Source organism: Chelonoidis abingdonii, chromosome 4, assembly GCF_003597395.2.
Source record: "Chelonoidis abingdonii isolate Lonesome George chromosome 4, CheloAbing_2.0, whole genome shotgun sequence".
NCBI lineage: Eukaryota > Metazoa > Chordata > Testudines > Testudinidae > Chelonoidis > Chelonoidis abingdonii.
In genome coordinates this window covers 4,457,741-4,485,646 of record NC_133772.1, presented here as the reverse complement: position 1 = coordinate 4,485,646, position 27,906 = coordinate 4,457,741, and the positions used below count along the sequence as shown (strand labels likewise).

Here is a 27,906-nt window from a genome sequence, read left to right as displayed (position 1 = left end):
TCTCTAGACCAGTGTGACTCTCAGCCAGTGTAAAACAGGAGTGTTTATTGAGCATTGAACACAGCACAGGAAACTCTCAGGCTTAGTCTCCCTCAGCACAACACATCCAAGTCTCCCCAGCATCCAGGTGGGCTCTGCCTACTCCCCCTCTCCAGCCAAAGTCCCCCTGCTTCCCAGCTGGGCCTCCGATATCACCGGCCCCAAGCCCCTCCTCTGTCCATTGTCTTCAATCCAGGTAAACAGGGTTGTAAACAGGGTCGCCTCCTCTCCTCTCAGCCCTCCTCTGGCTGGAACCGCCTGGTTAGGTCGCCGGGATCCTCTCTTTACAGCCCATTGTCCTCCCACTGGCCAGAACCAGCTGCAACTCCTGAGCTGGGCCCCTTCCATAAAAAAAAGTTGCAATACTATAGAATACTATATTCTCGTGGGGGCCCCTGTGGGGCCCAGGGCCTGGGGCAAATTGCCCCACTTGCTCCCCCCCCGGGCGGCCCTGCACAAATCTCCCTGGTCAGTAATTCTCAGGGGAGGGAGGAAGGGGCCATAAGCCAGGGCTGGTTTATGTAGCTGAAAAAGGAAGGGACGGGGAAATATTTCTTTACACAAAGGGCATTATTCAGCTGCTACATTTCTCATGCAGCTGCATTCTTCTAAATTCTTACAAGCAATGGGGGAAAAATATGGCGACTTATTTATTAAACAAAAAATTACAGCCTATGTATGCCTTTGTCCCCTAATGCCGTGTCAGCACATTAGCAGCTTCCCATGTCTGTTAGTCAACCCTAACATATCCCAACAAGTGGAACTTTAAAAAAAATGCCTAAAATTAACTTCAATGTTCTCCATAAAAATTATAAAAATATCAAGAGAATTCTTCCAAGCCTAATTTGAGTAACGATCGGCTCTAGTTGGCACTGGGATGCATTTTGTTGGTGGGAGGGTTGCCAGTGACCAATTTTTCTGCGTCTTGGAGGTGACAACATTATGGGGCGGGGATGAAGCATCCCAGACAGGGGTGAAGCCAGGGGCATTGGCGCATGGGGGGCTATTGTTTGGGGGCATCGGAAGCAGGGAGGTTTCCAGTGGTTGTGCTTTGGGTTGGTCCAGGCCCCTCGCCCTCCACACCATCCTCCAGCCTCTGCTTGTACTGGCGCTTGAAGAAGCCGAGCTGGAAGGAGACAGAGAGGAGAGATGGTGAGAGCCAGCCGGAGACAGGCTCGTGGTGGGGGAGCAGGAGGACGGGCTGTGGGAACCTATGAAGGAAAAACCCTTGTTCCTTCCCCACCAGCTGGGAGAGCCACAGGTTATGGGGAGGGGTCCATTACCCAGCCCCACTCACCTTGTAGAGGGCTGCAGTGATGAGAGCCAGCAGGCCCAGGCCCCCCACACTGCTGCCCACGATGATGGGCAGGTAGTTATAGACCTCGGAGCGCTCCACCACCGTCTGCACCTGGGGGAGAGGAGCTGTGAGATGGGGACTCAGGAGTCCTGGCACCATCACCTGCCCCTGCTCTAACACACCTGACCCCACTTCCACCCAGAGCAGGGACAGGACCCAGGAATCCTGGGTCCCAGCTCTAACCACTGGCCGATGCTCTCTCTATCCCAGGCACAGTCACTCTGGTACCTGGCGCTGGACGAATCCCTCCTTCTGGGTGTATTTCTCCTCCTCGTATTCAATCTGGGCCTCGCTCACAAGACTCACTTTCTGCTGCTGAGTCTGGAACAGAGAAATTCACCATCCCTGACCAGGAATGACACAAACCAGCCCGGAGCATCATCCCAGAGGGACTCAGAGCAATTTACAGGCCACTCACACAGGGATCCCTTGCCCAGAACTGACATGCAGCCACCTCTGGGGAGAGGCATGGGGGCAGTTCACATGGGGAGATCCCTTGCCCGGTGCTGGGAGGCAGAGGCAGCTCTTGTACCTGGGAGACCCACTGGAAGCTCACATTCCCATTGATCATGAACTCCAGTGGCTGCTGCATTTCCAGGGAGGCAATTCTGCACCGGATCTTCTTACAGGTGGCCACAGAGCAGTTCTGGAAGTGGGAGGATATCGCCAGTTGAGGAAGGACGCATGCAGGGGCTCAGCATGGCCATAAGAGTCTGGGTCTGTCTATAGCAGGGGTCCCTCCCCCAGCCCAGCCCCTCACTCACTGTCTGTGTTAGTGCGGAGGGGAAGGGGCTGCTGGGATCCACACCAGCGTATACTCACCAGCAGGGGGCGCTTGCTCATCTGCTTCACAAAGTCCTTTGAACCCGGCGTTTCAGCCTCACTGGTGCACTGGGCCAGCTGGGGCTGGGGAGGGAGAAAGACACAGTGTTAACGGGAATGGGAAGGGGATATGGGGCCTTTCCCCTCTATGGGGCGCCAGCTACAATCTGCCCCAGGGTAGGTGACTGGCTGGCTGCAGGGGATTGGAGGGGGCAGGGGAACATATGGCCTATCCCCCCTAGGAAGCCTGTCTCCTTAGCAGGTGTCACTGGGCTCATCTCACACACACACACAAGGGCAGGGAGAGGCAGGTACCTTGGAGGGGACGACCTCAGAGACGTCCCACACCCGGACCCCGCTCAGCTCCACGGGGAACTGGAATGTGACCAATATGGGGACACTTCGCTGCCGCAGATTCTTGACCTGAAAGAAACAGACTCTCCACAGGGCACTGCAGGAAGAGAACCCAGGAGCTCTGATCCCCAGTCCCCGCTCTAACCCTCAGACGCCACTGCCCTGCCAGAGCTGGGGATAGAACCCAGGAGTCCTAGCTCCCTGCCATCTCCCACCCACACCCCTTCCCCTCCACGACTAATCCACTAGATGCCATTAAACCACTTCCACTCCCTACCTCTTGCCCCATCTCCCCCCTCACACTCTGCACCGCCGGCCTCACCTCATACCGATGTGTCACTGGCACCCTTGTCCCTGCCTCGTTGGAGGAGAAGTTGACGTACTTGGTCGACTTCTCGAGGCTGGGGGAGGAAAAGGATGGAAGGAAGGAGACAGACAGGAGAGTGATGGATGGGGCTGGAGAGTGGTGGTGGATGGGGTGCTGTGCTGCAGGAAGCGGGGAGGGGCCCAGTAGGGGGCGCTCTCCCCCACCCCCATCTCCGCACTGACCTACCTGGTGAGGATGATGAAGATGCCGTACTTGACCGGCAGCTCCGCCCGGTGAATCATGCGCTCAGTGATGGGGCTGCCGTTGTCACTGGGAGGAGCGAAGGGCAAAGGAGAGAGATGTGAGAAGATGCAGGCTGGTAACTGTGCAGGGAGGCTGCACCACAGGCCACTGCCCTGCTCTGCTCCGTGCACGGCCCCCTACCACTGCCCCCCCCCACCCTGCCCGCTGGCCCTGCACAGCCCCCTCACCTGCTGGCATTGGCCATGATCTGCAGCCTGTCCCCCAGGTCGGCCTCAGAGGAGACGTCGAAGGTGGCGATGAAGACGGCCTGGAAAACACGGGGGGGGGGTGAGAGTCCGGGCCTGGGAAACTGCCAGAGACTGCGGGGGTGGGGCAGGCATAGGGGATCAGGGGGTCTGTTGTATGAACTTAGATGGAATAAATGGGTCCAGGGAGGCAAAGGTGTTAGTCCAGTTTGGGATCCAGAGAACTCAACCCGCTCTGTGCCATGGCAACATCCCATTAACCATCCTTTTTAGGACCCCAAAGGGGGGAGGTAAGAGCCCCTCCCCTCTCTGCCCCAGTGAGGCCTGATTTCCAGCCCCCCAGGTCTGGCCCTTGGTTTTCAGCCCCCCGTGGGGCCTGACCCCAGCCCCGGAGTGACCTCAGGGCTCTGTTTGCACTGGCTCGCCGGGCTCCCCTGGGTGCATTCCCCCAGCACATCTCTTGTCACGGGCTGGGCTGACCCCAGGGAACTGCCCCTCTCTGCTCCCAGATGGGCTCACATTAGTGTTACCAGCTTTCTAATTGCACAAAATTGAACACCCTTCCCCCTCCCCTGCCCCAAAGCCCCTCCCACTTCTCCAAGGCTCCGCCTCCACTCACTCCAGCCCCCTCCCTCAGTTGCTCGCTCTTCCCCACCCTCACTCACTTTCACTGGGCTTGGGCAGGGGGCTGGGGTGTGGGAGAGGGTGAGGGCTTCAGCTGGGGATGTGGGTCTGGGGTGGGGTCAGAAATGAGGAGTTCAGGGTGTGGGAGAGGGCTCAGGACTGTGGAAGGCTGTTGGGGTGTGGGAGGAGGTTCGGGGTATGGGCTCTTGGAGGGAGCTTGGGGCTGAAGGGGTCTCAGGACTGGGGCAGGAGGTTAGGGTGTGGGGTCTTGGCTGGAGTTGGGGTGTGGGAGGGGGTTCTGACCTGGAGTAGGTAGCTGGAGGGGGTTTGGGGTATAGGCTCTGGCGAGGTGGCACTAACCTCAGGCAGCTCCTGGTTACCAGTGCAGAGGATTAAGGCAGGGTTCCTGCCTGTCCTGGCTCCATACTGCTCCCGGAAGGTCCAGGCCCCTAGGCAGAGGGACGGGCAGGCAGCTCTGTGCTGCCAATGCCCACAGGCACTGCCCCCACAGTTCCCTTTTGCTGCAGTTCCTGGCCAATGGGAGCTGCGGATCTGATGCTGGCGGGTGGGGGGGAGCAGCTCATGGAGCTTCCCTGATCTCCCCTGCATCGAGGGGCTGCAGACACATGCTGGCCACTTCCGGGAGCCCCACGGAGCCAGGGCAGGCAGGGAGCCTGGCTTAGGCTCGATGCACCACCAACCATACTTTTAACAGCCGTGCTTATCGGAGCTGCCAGGGTCCCTTTTTGGCCCGTCATTTCAGTTGGAAACCGGATGCCTGGCATCCCTAGCTCACCCCTGGGGAGTTCACAGGCCAGGGCCCATCCCTACCTCGGCCCCGCTCCCAAAGATGGGGTGGTTGACATGGCAGGTGCTGTTCCTCTGAGTCTGCTCCTCGGAGCCCACAGCTGAGCTGCACTTAACGGCCACGGCCCTCCTGTTAGACTGACCATGAGAGACCAACCAGTCAGAGATGTAGACCACAGCACCCCTGCCAAGCCCCTGCCCACTCCCAGCAACTCAGCACCCTTGCTGATCCCCCCGACCTGCTCTCCACAACTCCGCTCCCTTATCAAGCCCCCTGCCTGCTCCCTGCAGCTCAGCACCTGCTGCTGAGCCTGCCCCCCCGCCCGCTCCCTGAGGCTCAGCACCCCCTACCGAGCACCCCGCCTGCTCTTTACAGTCCCCCCGCCTGCTCCCTGTAGCACAACGCCCCATGCTGAGCTCCCTGTTCATTCCCTGCAGCACGGCACCACCTGCAGAGTCTGCCCCTCATGCCTGGTGTGCATTGGGGTACCTGGAGCAGCAGGACCCGGCGGTAGGACAGCGCGCCCGGGTAGAAGAACCGCACTGTGGTGCTGTAAGAATTCTCCCCACGGTTCTGGATGGAGACAGTGGTGTTGAGTTCTGGGGTGACTCCCACCACCAGGGTGCTCAAGCTAAGGGGGGAGAAAGGGGTGAACTTCCTCAGGGCAGTTCCCTGGCTGCTCTGTGACCTTCTTCTAGCAGTGCCCAGCTGGGGACTCCAGCACTGTGAACTTCCAGTGGTGCATCTTCCCCACAGCAGTGCACCCTGTGACACTACGCACCATATTCTTCACAGAGATATTGTTGTGAAATGAATATGGCATAACTAAGTTGTATTTTATGCAAGATGGGTCACGTGCAGTATCATTGGAAAGGTGATGATTTACTGCATGCAATTGTCCTATTTGTTTGGGGATGGGGATCCACCAGGGAAACAAAGGATTCCTACCATGTGTAAATCCTATATAAGGCAGGGAAGCGAGTTATCAGGGCTGGTTCTTCACTGAATCTCTGCCCAAGGTGACTGCTGAAAATACCTAAGACTGATCTGGGGAAGAAAGGACTGGACCCAGGCTAGAAGGTGTCTGGTCTGTGAAAGGAATATCTGGGGTCCTAAGCTGCACCCTCCCAGCACTGTGAGCTGCAAGCAAGAGCGGTTTGTCTACAAAAAACCCTGCAACCTGCTTAAAACAACTTTTAGGGTGAGAAATTACCATTTGTAGTTTCTTTAGTGTATTAAGCTTAGTTTACATGGTTGTTTTATTTGCTCAGTAATCTGCTTTGATCTGCTTTCTATCACTTAAAATCTATCCTTTGTTGTTATTAAACTTGTGTTTGTTTTCTTTAAACCAGTTTGTACAATTCATAACTGGGGGGGCAAAAAGCTGTGCAGATCTTCCTCTGCATTGAGGGAGGTGGCGATTTTCATGAGCTTTTGGTGTACAGTTTTGTGTGCAGTGCAAGACAATACAATTTTGGGTTTACATTCCTGAGGGTACTTGAGTGCTGGGCAATTCCCGAGCTGAATCTTCCCATGCAGAGCTGATTTCAGTGTCTGTGTCCTTCTGCAGCTGGGTGTGTCTCTACCTGGGTGTGTGCTGGAGGAGGCTTGAGGGCCTGGCTCAGCAGAACAGTGTAAGGAAGCCCAGGCTGGTGGAACCGGCAGGTTCAGTGGTTCCCCAGTACATCAGGGGGCACCCTGGAGTGGGGAGGGGCAACTCTTCACCCCCCCCACCCAGGATCCATCAGCACTGGAAATCTGGCAAGATCTCCTGTTGGATCTTGAAGATCCGAGGCGTCATCAAGCAGAATGCGTCCCACCATGGTAGGTGTTTTGCGGGGAGTATTCAGTGATTTACCCAGAGAAACTGAAGGAGATTTCTAACTGGTCATCGCAGCGGCCATCCGTGCCACAGTCCTTCTGAAACGGGAGCTGAGGGGAGATGCAGGAGAGCAGGATCAGAGTGGGTGGGGAAGGGACTGCAGCTTTACCTGCCGGAGTGACACTGCAGGGATCCAGGGACTCTCCTGTTACCCCAGCACCTCCCAGTGCCCTGACTGGGTCACAGCTAAACCCATCATCAGCCCTGCCCCACACATACACCCCCCGTTCCTCCTCACCCTCTGCCCAGCAGCAGTTTCACACTTCTAGCGGTACCATGGTTGGAGGACTGGCTGGCTCAGGGGGATGGGGAACAGGACATGGGGCCTTTCCCCTCTAGGGGGCCCTGTCCAAAATAAATATTGAAAATTGTCCAGCAAAAATCACTTTTTTTTTTTGGATCAAAATTTTGGGAGCTTTGAGAAGAAGTTGGAATGTTCCCAAGGAGAGGAGATGCCAAGGCAAACTCAGCATCTATCTTTATTGCCTTCTAGTCACTGTGCTGTGTAAAGGAGTTTAGGAGGCTGCTGCAGATTCTGAATTTTCCAGACTCTTGCTTTCAAACCCCACGGTCACTGGTTCAATCCCTGCAGCAGACCCACCTCAGGGCCTGGCTCTGGCACCTTACCAGGCCTGCAGACACTGGTGCAGAGTCCTCACTCAGGATGGGTCTGAGGCGGCTGGTGGCAGCGATGGGCTCCCCTGTCAGCGTGTAGTTGAGACGCAGGGTGATGGGGGTCAGAGTGTCCTCTGGGCAGAGCTGGGGAGACAGAGAGACATGTCGGTTCACTGAAGGGAAAGGGGGGCTGCTTGGGACCCAGAGAGAGGTTTGTTCTCTGGATGATTTGGGAGCAAGGGCAGGGTTGGAGGGGCAGACACAGTGGGAGAAGAAGGAGGTGGGACCCCCCCACCCCATACTCACAGGTAACATTATCCGATACGTCTCACATCTTGTCTCAATGCCGAGATGCAGCTCCCTGCTCAGGACGGGGCTGGTGGAGTCGAAGGCGGCTCGGATCTTTGTCCGCCTGGGGTCCAGGGCCAGGCTGTATTGGATGGTGCTGGAGATACTGTCGCCTACGGGGGGAGTGGAAACAAGGGACAGAGAGAGACTGACAAAGGGAACTCCAAGGGGAAATGGGACATGGGGCCTTTCCCCTCTAGGGGGTGCTGGCTCCGATCCATCCCCAGGGCACGGGACTGGCTGGCTCAGGGGGGAGGGGAGCGGGGGTGGGTTTGGTCTAACCTAGGCTGTCCATGGTGCTCTTAGTGACGGTGAAGCAGACCTCTGCCCTGCTGGCCTCTGTGTTGAGCTGCTCCTGCTCCTGGCAGTTGAAGGCCGAGGTGGGGATCGTGGGGGGCTGGAAGCTGATGGAGACCCTGACTCTGAGCACTGGCCGGGACCTGCCATGGGGGGAACAGAACCATCACCCAGCTGCTCTTTGCAATGGGGCCAGGCCCCCTCCCTCCCCAGAGCCTCCCACCCAGCCTGGATGTACTCACAGCACCCCAGGGAGATGGGTTATGGACACACAGCTCTGCTAGAGAAGATGCTGTGGGGGAGAAGGGAGCAGCAGAGCTGTCATTGTGCCATTCTCCAGCAAGGGGCAGCAGTCACGCACGCACACACACACACACACTATACTAAGGCCTTGTCTACACTATAAAGTTTTTTTCCTACAAAAAGCAGCTTTTGTCCACAAAACAGTGGAGGTTTACACACTACTGTGTGAATTTGGCAACAAAACTCTCCTTTTTTGCTGACAACATATAACTGTGGAACATACAACCCTAGTGCAGTGGTGCGGGGGGAGATAAGACAGGCTTCCTGTCTGTCCTACTGCCATGCTCATCCCAGGAACAGCCAGCAGGTCTGGGTCCTAGATGGATGGGGCAGGAGGCTTCACATACCGCTCTTGCCCACAGGCACTGCCCCACCAGCTCCCATTGGCCGGGGAGTGCAGAGTCAGCACTCAGAGAATATCCGCACACACGCACACCTAGAGGCCACACCTTCTGACCAACTCTGGTACGTAGCACGGTGCGAGCCAGGACAGGTAGGAACTAGCTTGCCTTAGAGCCGCAGCACTGCCGACCAGACTTTTAACAGCCTGATCAGCGGTGTTGACTGGAGCCGCCAGGGTCCCTTTTCCACCGATTGTTCTGGTCAAAAATCAGACACCTGGTCATCCTATCAGGAAGGGCATCGTGGGACACTTGCTTTCTTAGCCTGTAAGGTCCTCGGGGCAGGAGGTGTGCGCATGCACGCGCACCCCCCCCCCCACAACAGGGCCATGCGCCTGTTTGGGCAACAGCATATTTTAAGTCTTAATTGAGAAATGCAGCCTCAGGGGCACACAATGCGTCTTGCTGCTAAGCTTGCTCTAATGTCACAGCACATCTTCCGTGAGTGAGGAGAGCCCATCCCAACCCTTAGCCTCACAAAGATTATGGAGTGTGCAGCAGTCAGCTATGACCATTGATGTCTTTTTCTTACTGAGATCTAACCTGTCATAAAGGCATCGCCAGCACACTTTTAATCTGCCATAGCACATTCCAGGGTCATTCTGCACCTGCTCAGCCTATTGTTGAAGCACTCCTTGCTGCTGTCTTGCTTTCCTGTGTCAGGCTTCATAAGCCATGGCTGTAATGGGTTGGCAGGGTCTCCTAGGTTTCACTATGGACATTTCAACATCCCCTCTGGAATCTTCTGATGTGGAAAGACAGTCCCTGCTTGCAGCTTTCTGTACAGACCAGTGTTCCTCAAGATGCGTGCGTCATGCACGCTCCTGGACCACCCTGTCCCGATGTCAGTGAAATGCCTGCAGTGATCAACAAGTGCCTGCAATACCATGAAGAAGTACCCTTTTCTATTGATGTACTCCGTCGCAAGAATTGAAATATGTACTCTGCTGCATTTTGCGAATCCTATGTTCACAAAGCCATCCACTATTTCACGCACATTGCCAAGAGTGATAGTCCTTCATAGCAGGATGCGATTAATGACCTTGCACACTTGTGTTAACTCAGCACCCACATCAACTTCTCAACTCCAAACTGATTCGTGACTGACTGGTAGCAGTGTGGAGTCACCAGTTTTCACACAACAATCACCATGCCTTCTCCACTGAGAGGGCTGCTCTCATTTTGGTTTCCTTGCACTGCAGTGCTTGGATGAGCTCCATACACAGTTCCAAGAAGGGGCTTTCTGCATCTGAAAGTTCTGCAGCCACTGATCGTTATCCCAGACCTCTACAATGATGCGATCTCACCACCCAGTCATTGTTTCCTGAGCCCAAAAGTGATGGTTCACCGTGTTCAGCTGCTCCATGAATGCCAAAAGTAATCTGGTGTTGCTTCTTTCCATGGCACACAGTAGGTCAGGAAATTCTGATTCCTGTTCAGATTGGGTGCTCATGATATATTGCATGACCAGCCACGATGTGTTCACAACAGTGGAAAGCATTGCGGGATCCATCCTTTCACACAGAGATGGTGGGTGCAGAGTAAACAGGCGGTGTTAAAAATGCTACTAAAAGTGGTCAGAAGACCATGAAATGCTGGGACAGGAGATAACGTATCATGGGACACTGAGCTAGAACCCATGAGAGGCTGTGGTGAGATGCACACTGGGATAGGTACTGTGATGGGGCAAGGCCAGACGGCTACAGTAAAGTACTGAGAAACAGGTATGTTAGCCCCAGGTTAAACAAATCCCTAGTACCCTGGTAACCAAATGGCAGTTGCTCCAGGTTAATCAAGGCACCTGGAGCCAATTAAGATCTTTCTAGAAGGCAGTAGAGATAGCTACTTTAATTAGAACACCTGCAGCCAATCAAGGCAGAGGCTAATCAGGCACCTGGCTTTAAAAGGAGCTCACTCCAGTCAGGCAGAGAAGGATTCAGAGGAGAAGGAGCGTGTGTGAAGGAGCTGGGAGCAAGAAGGCAGGAGCTAGAGAGTGAGAGAGATACTGCTGGAGGATTGAGGAGGACAAGCATATATCAAGAACACCAGGAGGAACGTCCTGTAAGGTTGAGGATAAAGAAGTATTGGAGGAGGGCCATGGGGAAGTAGACGCAGGGTGTTGTAGCTGTCCTGCAACTGATTACAGGAGGCACTATAGACAGCTGCGATCCACAGGGCCCTGGGCTGGACCCGGAAGTAGAGGAGGGCCTGGTTCCCCCCAACTCCCAGTCTGATCAGCACACAAGAGGAGCTGACTCAGACTGTGGGTTCCACAAAGAAGGGAAGATCACTGAGGTGAACAAATCCGCCAATAAGCGCAGGACCCACCACGGTGGAGGAGGAACTTGGTCACAGTACCACACAGTGCACTACTTTATCATGCTAAGAAGCATCAGTGTGGACGTGCTCCTGCGAAACATAAGGAGTTAGTGATGGAACGTGCAATAGCAAAGTAATTATAGTGTCTCTTGATGCTGACATAACTTTCTATTAAAAAGAGCTCTGTAGTGTAGACAGAGGCCCTAGATCATGTGGAGCAGTGCAAACGACAGAGTAACTCACCTCAGCAGCAGGACCTGCCCTTGTGCCCCAGCGATGTCTGGCAAGCCCATCCCCCGTCAGAAATCTGTCCCGCCACTGACGGCCTGCAAAGTACGTGCAGCCTGCTGGGAAACAGTGACCCCTCGATGGCTGTGGGGCAAGAGAACAGCAGTAAGGGGGAAAGGGTTGCTGTACGTACAATGGACACTGGGGCAGCAGAGGGTGAGGGAGGGGAATGGGGCGGCTGTGCTGTAATAATGGGACTAGGGGGCAGTGAAAGAGTGAGGGGTGGGGAAGGGGCGGCTGTGGCTGTATAATGGGCACTGGGAGCAGCAGAAGGGTGAAGGGGTGGGGAAGGGGCGGCTGTGCATGTATAATGGGCAACTTAGGAGGGCAGTGAAGGTGAGGGGTGGGGAAGGGGCGGCTGTGCTGTATAATGGGCACTGGGGGCAGCAGAGGGTGAGGGGTGGGGAAGGGGTGGCTGTGCTGTATAATGGGTACTAGGGGGCAGTGGAAGGTGAGGGATGGGAAAGGGGCAGCTGTACTGTATAATCGACACCAGTGATAGCAGAGGGTGGGGTGGAGTGGGGAAGGGGCAGCTGTACTGTATAATGGGCACTAGGAGGCATTGGAAGGTGAAGGATGGGGGAGGATAAGAAAGGGGAAAGTGGCAGCTACTGGCTAATAGGCGCTAAGGGGCCGTGGGGCCCCACAATGTCTCTTCAGGGCTCTGTGGTGACCACTCCACATTGGGGCTGGGCTCACCTGTCTGTACTGGGGACTGAGGTCTCCCTTTTCCCCATGGAAGATGTATAAGGCTCCTCTATTGTCATTCTCCATTGGGGCCCCGATGGCCACGTCCATCTGTCCGTCCCCGCTGATGTCCCCGATTTCGGACATGCTGGCCCCGAAGTGCCCAAATGCCTGACCCGTCTGTCCTTGCAGTGTCTTGGTGCACATCAGCACCGTCCCCTGGAGGCCCCATACAAAGAGACACGCGGGGAAAGGATTAGCACTGATTTCCAGCAGAGAGTATCCCCTGCTGACCCCCTTTTCCCTCTCTCTGCAGCACAGTGCCCCTTAGTGCTGCTCTGGGGCATTGGGGCCAGCAGGGAGGAGCGTCCCCTCATGATCCTCCCACTCTGCTCCTTGGAGCACTGCACCTGCTACTGCTATGCTAATAGTCCCAGCATCACAACCCTATGGCAGTGCAGGCAAAAAAGATCCCCCAGGCCATCCATCTTCCCCCTGGTTCCATCATCTTTCTTACCAGCCAGTTAATCAGGCAGATATAGACCCGTCCTCCATTAAGGGCTGTATAGTACATGGGGGCTCCAATTAGAACCAGGTCCGTGTTCCCATCTCTGTCGAGGTCCAAAGCACACAGTGTTCCCCCAAAATACGAGCCAATCTGGAGAGGCAGATAAGCCACCCCCTCAGTTTAGTCACTTCCTCCTTCTTCTCTCACTGGGACCCTTCTCACCCTATGAGGATAAGGATTCAGTCGCAATACTCTTTCCATCCTTAGACTCACCCTCCTGCTGCACAGCAGGTGGTGCTATCGCTGTAAGCGTTCTTGAACATTTAGGCAGTTAGATCTTGGAGAGATGCTGAATGCTAGTTGTGGTGCAATTCTTTTTAGAGGTTGTGCTAGCACGAGTAAAGTTTATTCACTGACTGAGCCACTGTTAGAAATTCTGTTCAGCTGGAATGTATAGGCAGTTAGATCTTGGAGAAATTCACTTTGTTAGTGTAGTGTGATCTTTTCAGACACTGTTAATATCACTAGGAATGTTATTTTCCTCTCCCAAGTCTCTCTGGCCCAGATCCATAAAGATACTTAGGTGCCTAACCCCCAGACTTAGGTGACATTGTGATCCACAAGACTTCTGCATTGCTGCTGCTCACTCCTGTAGGTGCCTAATGTGACCTGGTGCGTAAGTTTTTGGAGTAGAAGCATCTTATGTTGCTGCCTCAAGGACAGGGAATGTGCACTGCTGTCTTACTCTAAGCAGCCAGTTGCCCATTTCACATCACACCCCAGCATGATCCACAAACTGGGGGAAGATAGGTGGCTCCTCCACCTTCAGGGCACCATCTGGTATGTGTGGTCAGAGGAGAAGGAGTTGAACAGGGGGTCTGCTATTTCTAAGATCAATGCTCTAACCCCTCAGCTGTGGGCTCCCTCAGTCTCTCTTGTTAAAGTTGTTCCACTTTGATTGATTAATTAAATATCAGTTGGGCTGCAGAATGTATGCAAATCACAAACACCCTACAACCCATTGGTCAGGGCACTCCCTGAGAGAGGCAGAGCCCTGGTTAAAGCCTTTTTCCTCATCAGGCAAAGCAGGGACTCAAACAAGGCTCTCCCTCATCTCCTCCATCTGGTTTGTGATGATCTTGGTGGCTCTGAGCTTGCCTACTGGATGAGGCTCGACACGTGGGCTAGGTGGAAGAGCACCTATCTTCCCCTGCTTCATGGATCGCTGGCAGGGCTCGGTGCCTCCCTGCAGCATCATAACATCTAAGTCCCTTGGTGGGTCTGGGCCACTGTCTGTATCCGTCTCATGAGATCTATCTAGATCCTAAGTGAAGGTAACAGCAGGGAGATATTGGAGAGATGCTGAATGTCAGCTGTGGTGCAGTTCTCTAAGCCAGTCAATTTTATCCCCTTCCTGAGGCTTTTTGACTGAATCGTTCCTGAAGCGAAGCCAAACACAAATATTACATGATGTCAAAATCTTACAGGCTTCCTCCAGCCCCCTGTCTCTTTTTTTCTCACACACACCCACACTCTGCTCCCCATACCTGCTCTCCAGACTGCTCCGATCTGGGTGTCCATTTTCCACCCTTGGTATCTTGACTGAAGAGGATGACTTTGCCGGTGTGTTGGTAGCGAGGGGCCCCGACCACGTAGCTGCTCTGCCCATTGGCTGTGATGACCTGAGACGAATAACCTCAAAGGAAGAGAGAGATGTGGGCAGGTGAGATGGAAAATAGCCATACAACTGTGCTGCACAGAATTTTCCCAGAACTGAGATGCAGCCGCCTCTGGGGTGTGTGTGTGTGTGTGTGTGTGAGGGCTGTTGAAACAGGTAAGGGAAGCTCTGTGGGTTTGTTCTTACCGAGGTAAGCATCATTCATGTCAGTGGAGGTTCTGGATACGTTGATGAAGCTCGGCTTCCCGCTGCTCTCGTACAGGTATATCCCACCGGACCAGTCATAGGCTCCCACTGCTCCCAGCACCGGCCCATCCTAAACCGACATACACGGCAAAGGGGACTGATTACAGGAATCAGACAGCGCAGAATGTATTCACTAGACGAGGCCAGAACCTGCAGCACAGCGCCCCCAGCAATGTGCTGGGACACTGGGGTCAGTGCTGATGGCCAGGGGAGTGAGCACCCCCTACTGGGCCTCTACTGGCCCCAGCTACAGCATAGAGCCCCCCTAGTCCCCACCCTGAGTGGAAGGGTAGGGAAGGGTGTCCTCTGCACTGCTCCCGCAGCACTCTGGGCTAGCAAATAGTTGTCTCCCCTGCAAGCACTAAGCCAACCAGCTCCTTCTTGGCTTGAAAGCGCTGTCAGGGCCCCAGCGCACGGCAGCGTGGGACATGCCCCGGGGCCAGGTATCACTCACAGGCGACAGCAGGGAGCTGAATCCTTCCTGAGACATCTCTAGCTGGAAGGAGCTGCTGCTTTGGGACTGGGTGCCTAGAAGGAGAGAGAGACAGACAGACACAGGAGAGACCATCACAGATGGTAAAGGCCCCTTGTCCCATGCCTGAGCCAGCCCTTCTCCCCACCTCGAGGCTGGATTGGATCCAGCGTCCCCTAGAGAAAAGGCCTTGTATCCCATTCCTCAACCCCTTGAGCCAGCCAGTCCTCTGTCCTCGGATGAGAAAAGCATCAGCAGCATTTATGGAGATAGATTAATGGATACATGCAGGGCCGGTGCAATCCTAGGGCGCTAACATTTGGGGGGCGGCAACTGCAGCGGCCGGATCTTCGGCCACCCTGGTTGTTGTCGGTATTTCAGGGGTGGGACCTTCCGCCGCCTAGGGCACCAAAAAGGTTGGCGGCACTCCTGGATACATGTTAGATGGGGAAAGAGAATATTTGAGACCTATTTGAGCTCTGGATTCCCAGCAGCTCCTTGTCCCATCTCAGCCCTGAAAACCCATTTCAAGAGTCCCAGGGCGGCCCTGCTACCTTCAATGGCGAAGATCTTCTCCTGCAACTGGCTCTGGATGCCCTGGAGGGCATCAAAACTGTCCACCCGGAAGATGTGCTCATTGGTGGGCTCAGAGGCGATCACATGGAGCTCCTGTTGGGCAGTATCACTGGAGAAGGCCTGTCCGACCTTCATGGAGAAGAGGGAGGTACAGGGGAGACCAGGGCATCAGCATCACTCACAGCCGAGAGCCCTGGACCAACATCCATCCGCCCCAAGCCCTGCTGGGTCCAAGAGAGGCACGGCTCAGCCAGTGCTATGTGCCGCTCCAGTGAGTAGGGGGCTCTGGAGCCTAGAGTTATGGAGCCTGCCTCATTTCCGCACCGAATTGTGTCAGTTGTATCAGCAGTGGGGAGAGGGGTCTCCTTGCCATGGGGATTGTCAGTGCTCTGGGGCCCTGCATGACTCAATCTCCAGGGCGTAGTGAGGGGTGAGTGCTGCATTGTCTCTGGGGAATGCCTCAGGGCAAGGGGTGAAGGGCTGGACCACTGTGCTAGTCTGGGTGGGTTGCAGTCGGTTCAGTGGTGGAGTCAGCCACCTCCTGGTTGCTGGGCCCAAAGTAAGCAGTAGACAAAGGTCAAACAAGATCCAATGGCTGGAAGCAGAATTTACACCCATTCAGATTGGAAAGAAGGTGTCAAGTTTAACCATGAGGGTAATTAACCATTGGAGCAGCTCACCTCAGGCTGTGGTGGATTCTTGATCCCTAGCAATTTTTATCTCAAGACTGGCTGGTTTTCTAAAAGATCTGGTCTGGTTCCAACAGGGATTATGTGGGGGCAGCTCTCTGGCCTGTGCTACACGGAAGCTCAGATTAGATCATAGCAAAAGTCCTTCTGGTCTGGAAATCTATGACTCTAAACACAAGTTTGTTGATATAAGGCTTACATCAACCTAACTCTGTAAGCAGCCTTGCTAAAATGTAGCTCCCACCCACTGTTGGCAGACAGGATACTGGGCTGGATGGACCTTTGGTCGACCCAGTACGGCCATTCTTATGTTCTTAATTACCGTGATGGCTGTGACACAATGTAACTTAAGTCGACTTAAGTTTGTTGCATAGACTTGCCTTTTATCTTCCTGCTGATGCTCATTTCAATCTCTTTGGCTCAGCAGTTTCATGGAGATACATGTCACGTGACTGACTCCAGTTTGGGGAGCATCAGAGCCATTGTTTGTGTGTGCAGAAAAAACTATTAGAATTGGGTGATTTTGCTGTTTAACTGGGGGGCTGCATCTCAGGAACCCCTTGTTCAAGTGACCCCAAATTTGGACCACTAATAACTTGAGTCCCCATGAGGAATACCAAATTTCATGGCAATCTGAGTCAGAATGTGGACCATAGGGCAGGCAGAAAATCCAACCTTTAACTAGAAAGCTCTGCTCAACCTGAACAACAGAGGAGCTCTAGCTCTCCTACAATGTCACACATTGACCCAGTTACAACCCAGGGTCAGTTCTTCTCCTTATCGATGGGAACCTGGACAGGGGCTCAGATCCATACTAGTTCTCCACACAGCCGCAGCTCACCCCGATGGCGTAGCGGATGATTCCAGCTCTCTCAGCCTCGGGGACGGCATCTGAATAAGAAAGCGGGTCTTTGTATTTCTCCCCATCTGTGATCACAATGAGAACCTTGGTGGCCTCATCCCGAGCGCCTCTCCCAGAGGTGAACAGCTCCCGCCTGGAAAAGGGGGAGTGAGGAATGCATGGGAGGGTTATTGATACATAATAACACCTAGTGCTCATCTACTGCTTTGGCATTGCAGATCTCACAGTCCTTTACAAAGGAGGCCACTGTCAATGCCTCCATTTAACCAATGGAGAAACTGAGGCACACGGCGAGGCTGTGACTTGCTTAAAGTCACGCAGCAACAGAAGTTCAAAGCTGGCAATAAACCCCTGGAGTCCTTGCTCCCAGCATCTCCCTCCTCGCTCTAACCTACTAGTGCACACCCACCTCCCAGAGTGGAGACAGAGCCCAAGAGTCCTGATGCCCAGCCCCCCTGCTCTAACCACTAGTCCCTTCCCACAGCTGGGGATAGAACCCAGGAGTCCTGAGTCCCTGTCCCTTAGCTCCCATATCCTTGCAGCCCATTCCCTGTGGAATCAGCACCTGGACGAAGGCAACACTTACATCACTTTCCGGATGGCGCTGGCCGTGTGCGTCGTTCCATGAAGCTGCTCAACCCCCTGGACAAGGCGATCAGGGTCGCGACTTCTCCTGTACTCCATGAAGTCGAAGTGCAATTCAAATTTATTGGAGTACTGCATGAGGGCGAACTGCAAGGGGAGGCAGGGAAGAGAGAAAAAAAACCCAATGGGTGCAGGGTAAGAGAAGCAAGAATAAGACTCAGTTAAGGGTTGAGGCAGTTGGGACGTAGCTGGTTCTGTTGGAATTTTTTCCTGGTTTTGGATGAAAATCTTTTACTGCTCTCCCTGCGGCACAGCGCCCCCTAGCGCTGCACTGGGGCATTGGGATCAGCGCTGACTGCGAGGGGCAGGGTAAGTAGCCAGGATTCAGCCTCTGCCTGTTACCTGCGTGTCGGTGCTGTGGAAACGCTTCATGATCTCAGAGAGAAACGTCTTCATTTTTCCAAAGTCCACAGGTGTGATGCTGCCCGAGCCGTCGATGAGGAGCACTATGTCCGTGACATGTTTGGGACACTCTGATGGGGACAGGAAAGAAATACGTGTGACCCCTGACTCAATTCTACAAACATGGAGAAAACCCAGTAGAAAGAGCTAGACCAGACCAATGGGTCCATCTAACCCGATATCCTGCCCGCTCCCTGCAATCCTGGATCAGACCAATGGGCCCCTCTGTTGCAATATCATCATGTCCCTCTCATTGAGTAATCCTGAGAGTAGAGCATGACATGCACTGGAACGGAAAAAAGACACCCCACTCCTAACCCAGAGCTGGGGCAGAACCCAGGAGTCCTGACTCCCAGCTCCTACTGACATCCTGAATCAAACCAATGGGCCCTCGTAGCCTGCTATCCCAACCCATATCAGACCCATGGGCCCATCTAGACCCATCTCCCCTCCACCTACCCCTGGCCCTTGTATTCATTCATGACCCCAGAGCATAGGTCCCCACCCCACCTCTGTGTCACCCCTCACCTGGTTGGGTGTCTGGGATGTGCTGGAGCTGCCGGAGGTTCTGGTCCAGGAGGAAGCAGTAGCCATTGACATACATGTTCTCCCCACAGGCCCGGTGCAATGTGGGGCCGCATGCCTGGGGCACGAGAAGGCATGGGGTCAGTAGGTGCCCCTCTGAACATAGCACTGAGGATAGGGGATAGAGCCAGAGTCTGCCCCCCCCCATAGATATGCAGAGAAAGACCCTGCCAGGGCAAGGGACCCACTTGGGGCAGACAGGACCCACATGGGGCCATCACCTGGTTCCCATGCTCTCTGCTATGGCAGCACCCGGTCATTGATGCCATGTCAATGTCACCCGGTTGACATGCACCATGCTACATTCACACACAGTCACTGTCACCATGGCAACAACCCAGTTACAGTGCTCAGCTTCCTGCTTCCTTCTAGTCCCTGTCACCATGGCAACATCAGCCAGTTGCCTCCGTCCCTCACATCATCATCTCACAGTCACTGTAGCCAAAGTGAGGTTACCTGGCTACCACCATTCCCCAATGCAGCCTTGTGGGCCCCCTCCCCCTTCCAGTTACAGGAATTACCAACAGCCCTCACACAGTTATCGTGTAGTCATGGGGACATCACCCAATTGTCTCCTCTGCACCATTGCTCCAGTCACACTGACACTGCCCAGTTACTACCATCCATGAGTAGTGGGATTTGCGGGGGTGGGGGGGGAGCTGTCACTTGGAATGATGAGGGAGCAAATGTCAGACCCCAGTCCCAGCACCCATCTCCCCTGGGTGTGGTACCTACCAGGAACTGGGAGCCTCGAGCAGCCAGAGACAAACCAAGGGACATGTTCATGGCATCGGGGGGCCCTGACAGGGGAGAGATGAAGACCAGGGTGAGCAAATAAACTCCATTCCCGTCCCAGAGCAGAGGATAGAACCAAGGATTCCTGGTTCCCAGATCCCCCCTCTATAACCACTAGACCTCTCCTCACTGGACTCCACTCCATCCCACAGATGGGGACAAAGCCAGGAGACCTGGCTCCCACCCCAATCCTACTGCAGCACCTCACAGCACAGGGTGCCCCTACTCTGGATGGGGATCTCCTCGCAGCGTCTGGAGCCCGGGTCGCACTTGTAGACTTTGCCGGTTTCATTCACATCTCCAATCTGCAGCGGGGCCCCAACAATCAGCCTGCGGGGAGAGAAGAGGGGGGGGCTAAGGGGATGCCCCATCACACCGAGGGGAGTGGCCTACGAGGGGCAACCCAGCCAGACAAGCCCCTCAGCATTGGGCACAAGTCATGTGGGGCCCTGAGCCCACAGTTGGCCCTTACCCCCCAGCATTGGCTCTTCCGAACTGCACCACGCTCTGCCCAAACCCCGCTGCTGCCTCCTGGAAGGTGATGGGTCCCTCCACATCCACGCTGAATCCACGGCTCAGTGCCAGCACTGCAGGGGTTAAACAGTCACCAGTTAGTGCTTCCCCTATGGAGAATGGGCCAGTGGTTGGGGCTGAAGGGCCAGCTCCTTCTGGCTATATGACTGAATTCCACACACACACACACACACACACCTCGCCCGCTCTAACTCTACAAATCCCACTTCTCTCCCAAGTCCAGGGATAGAACCCAGGCATCCTGACTCCCAGCTCCTCACCACCTGCTCCCTAGCCCTCAAGGGCTGTATTATGCAAATCATTCCCCACGTTCATTTGCATAGTGCCAGACATTCCCACTTAAAAATAAATATGAGTGGAGCTAGCATTTGTGAATGAAGCCCTAGATCAGGGGTGGGCAACCTGAGCTGGAGAAGAAGCCGGTATTTACCAGTGTATATTGCCAAAGAGCCACAATAATACACCAACAGCCCCCCATCAGTTCTCTCGCCCACTCCCAGCACCTCCCACCAACCGGCAGCCCCACTGATCAGTGTATCTCTCTCCCACCCCGCATCTCCTGATCAGCTGTTTCGTGGCATGCAGGAGGCTCTAGGGGGGAGGGGAAGGAGCGAGGGCACAGCAGGCTCAGGGGAGGGGGCAGGGACTGTGGCAGAGCCAGGGGTTGAGCAGCGAGCACCCCCCGGCACACTGTAAGTTTGGTACCTGTAGCTCCAGCCCTGGAGTTGGTACCTATACAAGTTGCCGCATATTAATTTCTGAAGAGCCACATGTGGCTCTGGAGCCACAGGTTGGCCACCCCTGCCCTAGATTTATCTCCATCAGCTTTCCTGATGCTGATCCGTAGCGGGTGCACTTCCTGTAGGGGGAGAAGGGGCAGATCAGACTTCATGGACTCAAAGATACCAAGGCTAGGAGGGACCATTGTGATCATCTAGTCTGACCTCCTGGTTAACACAGGCCAGAGAACTTCCCTGCATTAATTCCTGATTGAACTGTAAGCAGAGTCAGGATGAGCTCTACCCTGACATCTGGTGGTGAATTATGGGGAGTGTGGAAAGAATCTCAAGGAATGTGGGAAGGAATTCCAGTTATTTGCATTGCCACACCCTCCGCACCTAGCATAAGCCCACAGCAGCCTGGGATGGTTATTTTGACAGCTGGTATCCCTAATTTCTTTGCTATTGGGGCAGGAGGAAAAAAAAAGTGCTGTCACCCTAATTATGTGAATGAGGAATTATGAAACTGCTTTATGACAGAAATGGCTCAGCCTAAATTAAGTAGTACTTGCTAGACAAGGAACATGGGTTCCAAAACCTAGTGAATTGAGAGAGGGTGGGGATTGGTGTGTGTTCCTGATGGTGTGGGTCCCTTTTCAGGGCCTGGAACACCAATTACACATTCTTCTCTCTCCATTGTTAAAGAGTAGAGCTAATTTTAATTCCATTAGGAGTCCCTCAAAAGGCTGCTGAGTGAATTCATGTGGGGCCAATGATGCACCAGCACTGGGGCTCCCCTACTATGAGCTGAAATCTTTAAGAGTTGAAATCACTAAAGAGCTGGAATTACTGAGCTGAGAGCACTGAGTGCTGTGCTAACTAGTGGGGGAGTCTGAAGCTATACGGTGGAATGGAGCAGAGCGGCTGGCGGAGCGGAGCAGTTTGTGAGGACGGCTGGAGTGGCTCGCAGGTTGGCTGGAGGAGCGGCACAGCTGGTGAAGTGGAGCTGGTTGTGGTGAAGGCTGCAGCAGAATTCCACGGAGAGGGAGAGCAGTTGGCTTTGGCCCACGTAAGGTGCCCCTTACCACTCTGTGTGGGCCCCATCCCCCTGTGTGGGCCCCACCCCCCATTTCCACCCAGGCTGAGGGGGGGTAAAACTCTGCAGATAAACTTTTGAACTCTGGGGTGGCACTGACCAGAGATTTTTGGGTTGTTGGACTTTGAGGTGATTGGACTTAAGACCCTAAGGGGGAAAGGACATTGCCAAATGTACTTGGAGGTGGGTTTTTTGCTTATGGTTTGTGTTATAATCCTGTTTGTGGTGTTTCTCCAATGTGATGCCACATTGTTTCCCTCCTTTATTAAAAGGATTTTGCGACACTCAGACTTCGTGCTTGCGAGAGGGGAAGTATTACCTCCTAGAGGGGCGGTATGTAAGTGTCCCAGGTCACTGGGTGGGGGCTTGAGCCGGTTATTCGTTGTGTTATTGAAACGGAACCCCTGGATACTGAACCCGGCCCTTGTTGCTGCCAACTCAGAGGGGCAGAAAGGTTACAGAACAATGGCAGATCTTTCAGAAAAATGTCCAATCATGATTTAAAATGTCCAGTGATGGAGAATCCACCACAACTCTTGGCAAACTGTGCCAATGGTGAATTACGCTTTGTGACAGACCCAAACCAGTGGGGTACAGGAGTCTGGCAGAGGTCAAATACACTGGTCACTGGATGAGTAGTTTTCTGGTCCCTTAGTGACCAGAGCAGGGGCTGCACTAGAGAAATCAGGAACCTGCTAGAACCAATTAAGGCAGACAGGCTGATTAGATCACCTGCAGCCAATCAAGGCAGGCTAATCAGGGCACCTGGGTTTAAAAAGGAGCTCACTCCAGTCAGGGAGGGGGGAGCCAGAGGAGAGGAAGTGTGTGTGAGGAGCTGGGAGCAAGAGGCACAAGGAGCTGAGAGTGAGAAGGTATGCTGCTGGAGGACTAAGGAGTACAAGCGTTATCAGGCACCAGGAGGAAGGTCCTGTGGTGAGGATAAAGAAGGTGTTTTGCGGAGGCCATGGGGAAGTAGCCCAGGGAGTTGTAGCTGTCATGCAGCTGTTACAGGAGGTACTATAGACAGCTGCAATCCACAGGGCCCTGGGCAGGAACCCGGAGTAGAGGGCGGGCCCGGGTTCCCCCCAAACCTGCCAACTCCTGATCAGACACAGGAGGAGTTGATCTAGACTGTGGGGAAGATCACTGAGGTGAGCAAATCTGCCAATAAGTGCAGGACCCACCAAGGTAGAGGAGGAACTTTGTCACAGCTTCCTGTTAAAAATGTTGGCTTTATCTGCAGTCACAGGCCAGGTCTGCACTACCACTTACGGTGGCAAAACTTATGTCACTCAGGGGTGTGAAGAAAACACTCCTCTGAGTGACATAAGTTTTGCTGGCACAAGTGGTAGTGTGCAGAACACTATGTTGGCAAGAGAGCTTCTCCCACCGACAGAACAACCACCGCTCATTGAGGTTGTTTAATTACATTGACCAGAGAGCTCTTCCCTGTAGTTATAGAGTAGCTACACGAGTGATCTTACATTGATGCAGCTGCATTGGTACGGCTGTGCTGCTGTACGCTCACTAGTGTAGACACGGCCTTTGTTTGTCTAGCATCAGCGTTCAGCCATTGGATCATGTTAGCCCTTTATCTGCTAGACCATTATTAAATATTTGTCCTCCTCATAAGTACTCATAGACTTGTGTCAAGCCACCCCTTAACCTTCCCTTAACTAGATTGAGCTCCTTGATGCAGGTTTTCCAATCCTTTCCTTAATCTTGTGGTTCTTCTCTGACCCCTCTCCAATTTCTCAACATCCTTCATGAATTGTGGTCACCAGAACTAGACTCACTATTGCAGCAGCGGTTGCACCAGGGCCAAATACAGAGGAAAAATGCAATAGAACCTCAGAGTTATGAACACCCCTGGAATGGAGGTTGTTCGTAACTCTGAAATGTTTGTAACTCAAACAAAACATCATAATTGTTCTTTCAAAAGTTTACAACTGAACATTGACTTAGTATAATTTTGAAACTTTACTATGCAGAAGAAAAATGCAGCTTCCTCTTTATATTTTAGAAGTTTACTTTTAGCACAGCACAGTACTGCATGACTTTTTTTTTATCCCTGCTGCGGCCTGGGTGCGTACTTCTGGTTCAAATGAAGCGTGTGGTTAACTGGCCAGTTTGTAACTCTGAGGTTCTACTGTAACCTCTCAATTCCTGCTCGAGATTCCCCTGTTCATGTATACAGGGATCGCAATAGCCCTTTTGGCCACAGCATCACATTGGTAAAATTTGTGTTGTGGGACCCGAAGCTGAGACCCACCAAACTCATGTCACACAACAAACAAGCAGTGGATGGCAACTCTGAATCCCTAATGCATTGGGTAGCTAACTAACTCCCCACCTCCGCCCATAGGACTGGCTGGGAGAGTGGGGAAACCCCTTTCTAACTGGCTGATCTTTAACCTCCTGGGGAAGGGTAGCCAATCAGGGCCACCACAGGAGGCAAGCAGGGCTGAGAGGAATTGTGAGAGAGCAGTAGGGAATGTAATAACCTCTCAGGGTGGCTCTGCTCTCCTCTGCCCCAGCCCTTCTGCTCTCTCCATCCCTGCAAGCCCAGACCTGGGATGGATAGTCCCCTTGGAGCGGCCCCCTCCAGGCTGGGAGGAGGTAAAGACCCTCCAGATTTGCAGAAGGAGCAGATGTGGGGCAAGATGGGGTATAGAATTGTGGAGCTGGAGGGTGAGGTTGGAAAATTGTGGGGCTGGCTGGACAAAGGGGGTGCTGAGAGGGCAGGAGCAGGCTCCCCTGATCATCCCTTTTTAGGACCCGTCTCCCAGTGTTCCTTAAATTCCCCAGTTCTAGCCTCAGATCTGTCATCCTTTTTCTCAGACACCACAATGTATGACCTCCTGCATGCCCTGAGAGGTCCCAGCTTCACAGACAGCAGAGATGTGACTTTGAATCAGGAAGAAGCTGTGGCGGCTTTACAGCAGGACCATGCCAACCATGTCCTCTTCCTGCCCACGAACTGTAGCCCCAGCCCACATCTTACCAAGCCCACATGCCCTGTGGAGAGGAAGAATCACACCTCCCCCCATCCCCTCCCTGAGACACCCAACAAGTGGCCATATCTCAGTGCTGGGTGAGGGAATCCCTGTACAAACAGCCCCCAGGCTCCACCCCATAGGTGGCTGCATCTCAGCGCTGGGCAAATAACTTCAGGGATTCCATGCCTGCAAAATATGGATTTCATGTGCATTATACCATGGTTTTTCATGTAGTATTTGCTAATAAAAACAACCTCCAGAGAATGAGAATTATAAACCAGTGTCAAAACCTGTGTATGCAAATAGATCCACACCAACTTTAGATCAGGCCCTTAACTGTTCATTGCTGACTAACACAGCCTCTTTTACCCTGTTCAGGTTGGCATTGGTGGCCTGTTTCACACATTTTAACAATTTCGCTAGCTCATTGCTCATTTGTGGCCAGTACAGTGCCTCTCTGGTTCCATATTGACTTTTCTCCAGGTCCAAGTGTCCTTCATGTCCTCTTGTGAGCATGTCAGCTTGTAACAACTTTGGCGCTACTGTTCTATTTCCTCTAAACAATACGCCACCCAGAAGCGCCGCCAGCTTTTTTGGCACCCTAGGTGGCGGAAGGTCCTGCCCCCGAAATGGCACCCCTGACAGAGGCGGTGGAAGGTCCTGCCCCCGAAATACCTCCGACGACAGGGGCGGCTGAAGATTCGGCCGCTGCAGTCACCGCCCCCCAAATGTTAGTGCCCTAGGCGACCACCTAGGTCGCCTAATGGGTTGTGCCGGCCCTGACACACTGAAAATGTGGAGTTGATCTGGAATGTCCTGACCACGCTATGGTAATAGTCTTAATTACCCTCTCATCATTAGCTGTAGCCTCAGCAAGTTCATTGCAAAACCTTTCTGAGAGTGAGCACCAGACCCCACTACCCTCCCAGAGCTGGGGATAGAACCCAGGAGTCCTGACAATGAGACCCTACCCACCTGCTCATTCAAGTTTCCCTCGTGTCTAGCCCTGCATGGCCATTTTATGCAAATCGTTCCATGCACTTATTTGCATAGCAGCAGAAACTTTCATGTGAAGAATAAATATAAGGAGTGCATTTAGCACTGGTGAATGAAGCCCTTGATTTATCTCCCGCTGACCCAGATTCACGGGGGAAGGGGGAGTTTCTGTAAGGTCACAGGGGCAGATCAGCCTTCACAGAATGACAGAATAGAATGCCAGAAGGAACCGCTGTGTTCATCTAGCCTGACTTCCTGTGTAACTCAAGCCAGAGAGCTTCTCTGAATTAATCCCTGTTTGAACTAGACTGGAACATTTAGAAAAAGATCCAATCTTAATATAAAATTGCCTATGACGGGGAATCCACCATGACCCCTGGTAAATTGTTCTGGGGGTTAATTATTCTCAGTGTTAGAAATGTTACACCTCATTTCCAGTCTGAAGTTGCCTAGCTTCCGCTTCCAGCCATTGGCTCATGTTAGACCTTCCTCTGCTAGACTGAAGAGCTTGCTATTAAATATTTGTTCCCCACACAGGTACTTATAGACTGAGATCATCACCCCTTGGCCATCGCTTTGTTAATCTAAATAGTGATAGATTCAAGGAGCTCAATCTATCAGGCAGGTTTTCTAATGCCTTGATCATTCCCATGGCTGTTCTCCTAGCCCTCTCCAATTTATCAACATCCTTCAACTGTGGGCACCAGAACTGGCCACAGGAGTCCAGCAGCGGTTGCACCACTGGCAAATACAGAGGTAAAATAACCTCTCTGCTCCTACTCAAGTTTCCCCTTCTTATGCACCCAAGGATTGGCTGCAGCATCTCCCTGGGAGCTCCTTGGCCCAGGCAGTTCTCGGTCTCTCTGCCAAGTCTATCAGTTAACGCAGGGTCACCTGGTAAGCTTGTGACCTGGGAGCCAGAGCTGAGACCCATGAAACTCATGTCATAAAAGAAACACCAAACAGCCCATCGGTGGCAACAGTGAATCCCTGATGCACACCGTGGCCATCTCTCCCCTATAATCCCCTGGGAGCTGCCTCCTCCAGGCCTGGGAGATAGTAAAGGCCCCTCCCTCACAGCTGCAGGAAGAGGAGATATGGGGCAAAGCGGGGTGCAGAATTGTGAAGCTGGGTAGGTAGGGCTTGGGGACAAACGAGTTGAGGGTGGGTGAGGAGCTGAGGTGGCCTCCCCCATTCTTCCCTTCATCCCTTTTCAGACCCAATCTTTGAGTCTGTCCCCACTTCCCAGGCCCAGCCCTTCCCCCTCCCACCCCAAAGTCAGCCCCCCTTCATTTCCTGATGGGTCCAGGCCTCCCAGACAAAAGAGATGTAACTTTGAAGTAGGGGGAAGCGCCTATGGTTTTACAGCAGGATTGAGCAATTGCAAACACTGCATCCATTTCACACCTGCCGGACCCTCCCACCACATCCTACTGGGCAGACATGCCCCACAGAGAAGAGGAGTCACATCTGTGACCTTCTCCCATCCCAGAGAGCCTGGGGGAATAGAACACACAAGGAACCGAACCCAGGAGTCCTGATTATCAGCCCCCCATCCTTCCTCTAAGCCACAAGAGCCCCATTTCCCTCCCAGATCTGGGGAGAGAATCCAGGAGCAGTCTTGAGGCACAAGTGCCCCATTGTAACCCACCATACCCCACTCCACCCACTCCCCCAGAGCCAGCCAGAAATAGGACCCAGGAGTCCTGACCATCCAGCTGCTCCCATCCCCCTGCCAGAGGGGTACTCGCTGGGTACCCATGTGGAGGAGCCCAGCATTTCCCAGTCCCTCTGGCTGGCACTTACCTGCACACAGGTAGAGGAGCAGAGGCAGGGGGTCCATCCTGCCCTGGCTGAGGGGTGTGTGTGGAGCAGGGAGTGAGAGGTTCAAGGACGCTGCCTGGAGAGAAGGCAGCAGAATGCAGAGGAAAGAGAAGTGATACCCGAACAGAGAGAAGCACTGATGGGGGTGGAGGGGGGACTCAGGGATGTTATAGGGAGGGAGCAGAATGGAGAAAACAAAAAGTCAGCTACATTGAGACACTCAACTAGTCAGACATGTAGGCAGCTACGTGGAGACAGACGAAAAAACAGATAAAAAAGACCAACCACATACACCCTGAACTCCCTCATGGCCTGCCCCA

General features: G+C 53.6%; 1 protein-coding gene across 1 annotated transcript; it reads right to left on the bottom strand.

The window, feature by feature from the left end:
* LOC116815115 (integrin alpha-D-like) lies at positions 1-27,693 on the bottom strand. Its single transcript, XM_075065968.1, is given in 31 exon segments — positions 1-1,165; positions 1,337-1,447; positions 1,625-1,717; positions 1,929-2,042; positions 2,219-2,302; positions 2,534-2,641; positions 2,895-2,973; positions 3,126-3,209; positions 3,371-3,450; positions 4,844-4,957; positions 5,310-5,451; positions 6,679-6,752; positions 7,330-7,461; positions 7,624-7,778; positions 7,948-8,105; positions 11,229-11,316; positions 11,319-11,349; positions 11,964-12,179; positions 12,478-12,618; positions 14,016-14,164; positions 14,333-14,462; positions 14,847-14,920; positions 15,419-15,569; positions 16,971-17,124; positions 17,578-17,723; positions 17,979-18,109; positions 18,567-18,681; positions 19,359-19,423; positions 19,645-19,748; positions 19,891-20,005; positions 27,569-27,693. Coding segments are annotated over 31 exon segments (3,498 nt in total). The 5' UTR covers positions 27,606-27,693; the 3' UTR covers positions 1-1,042.
* Positions 27,694-27,906: the final 213 nt, after the last annotated feature.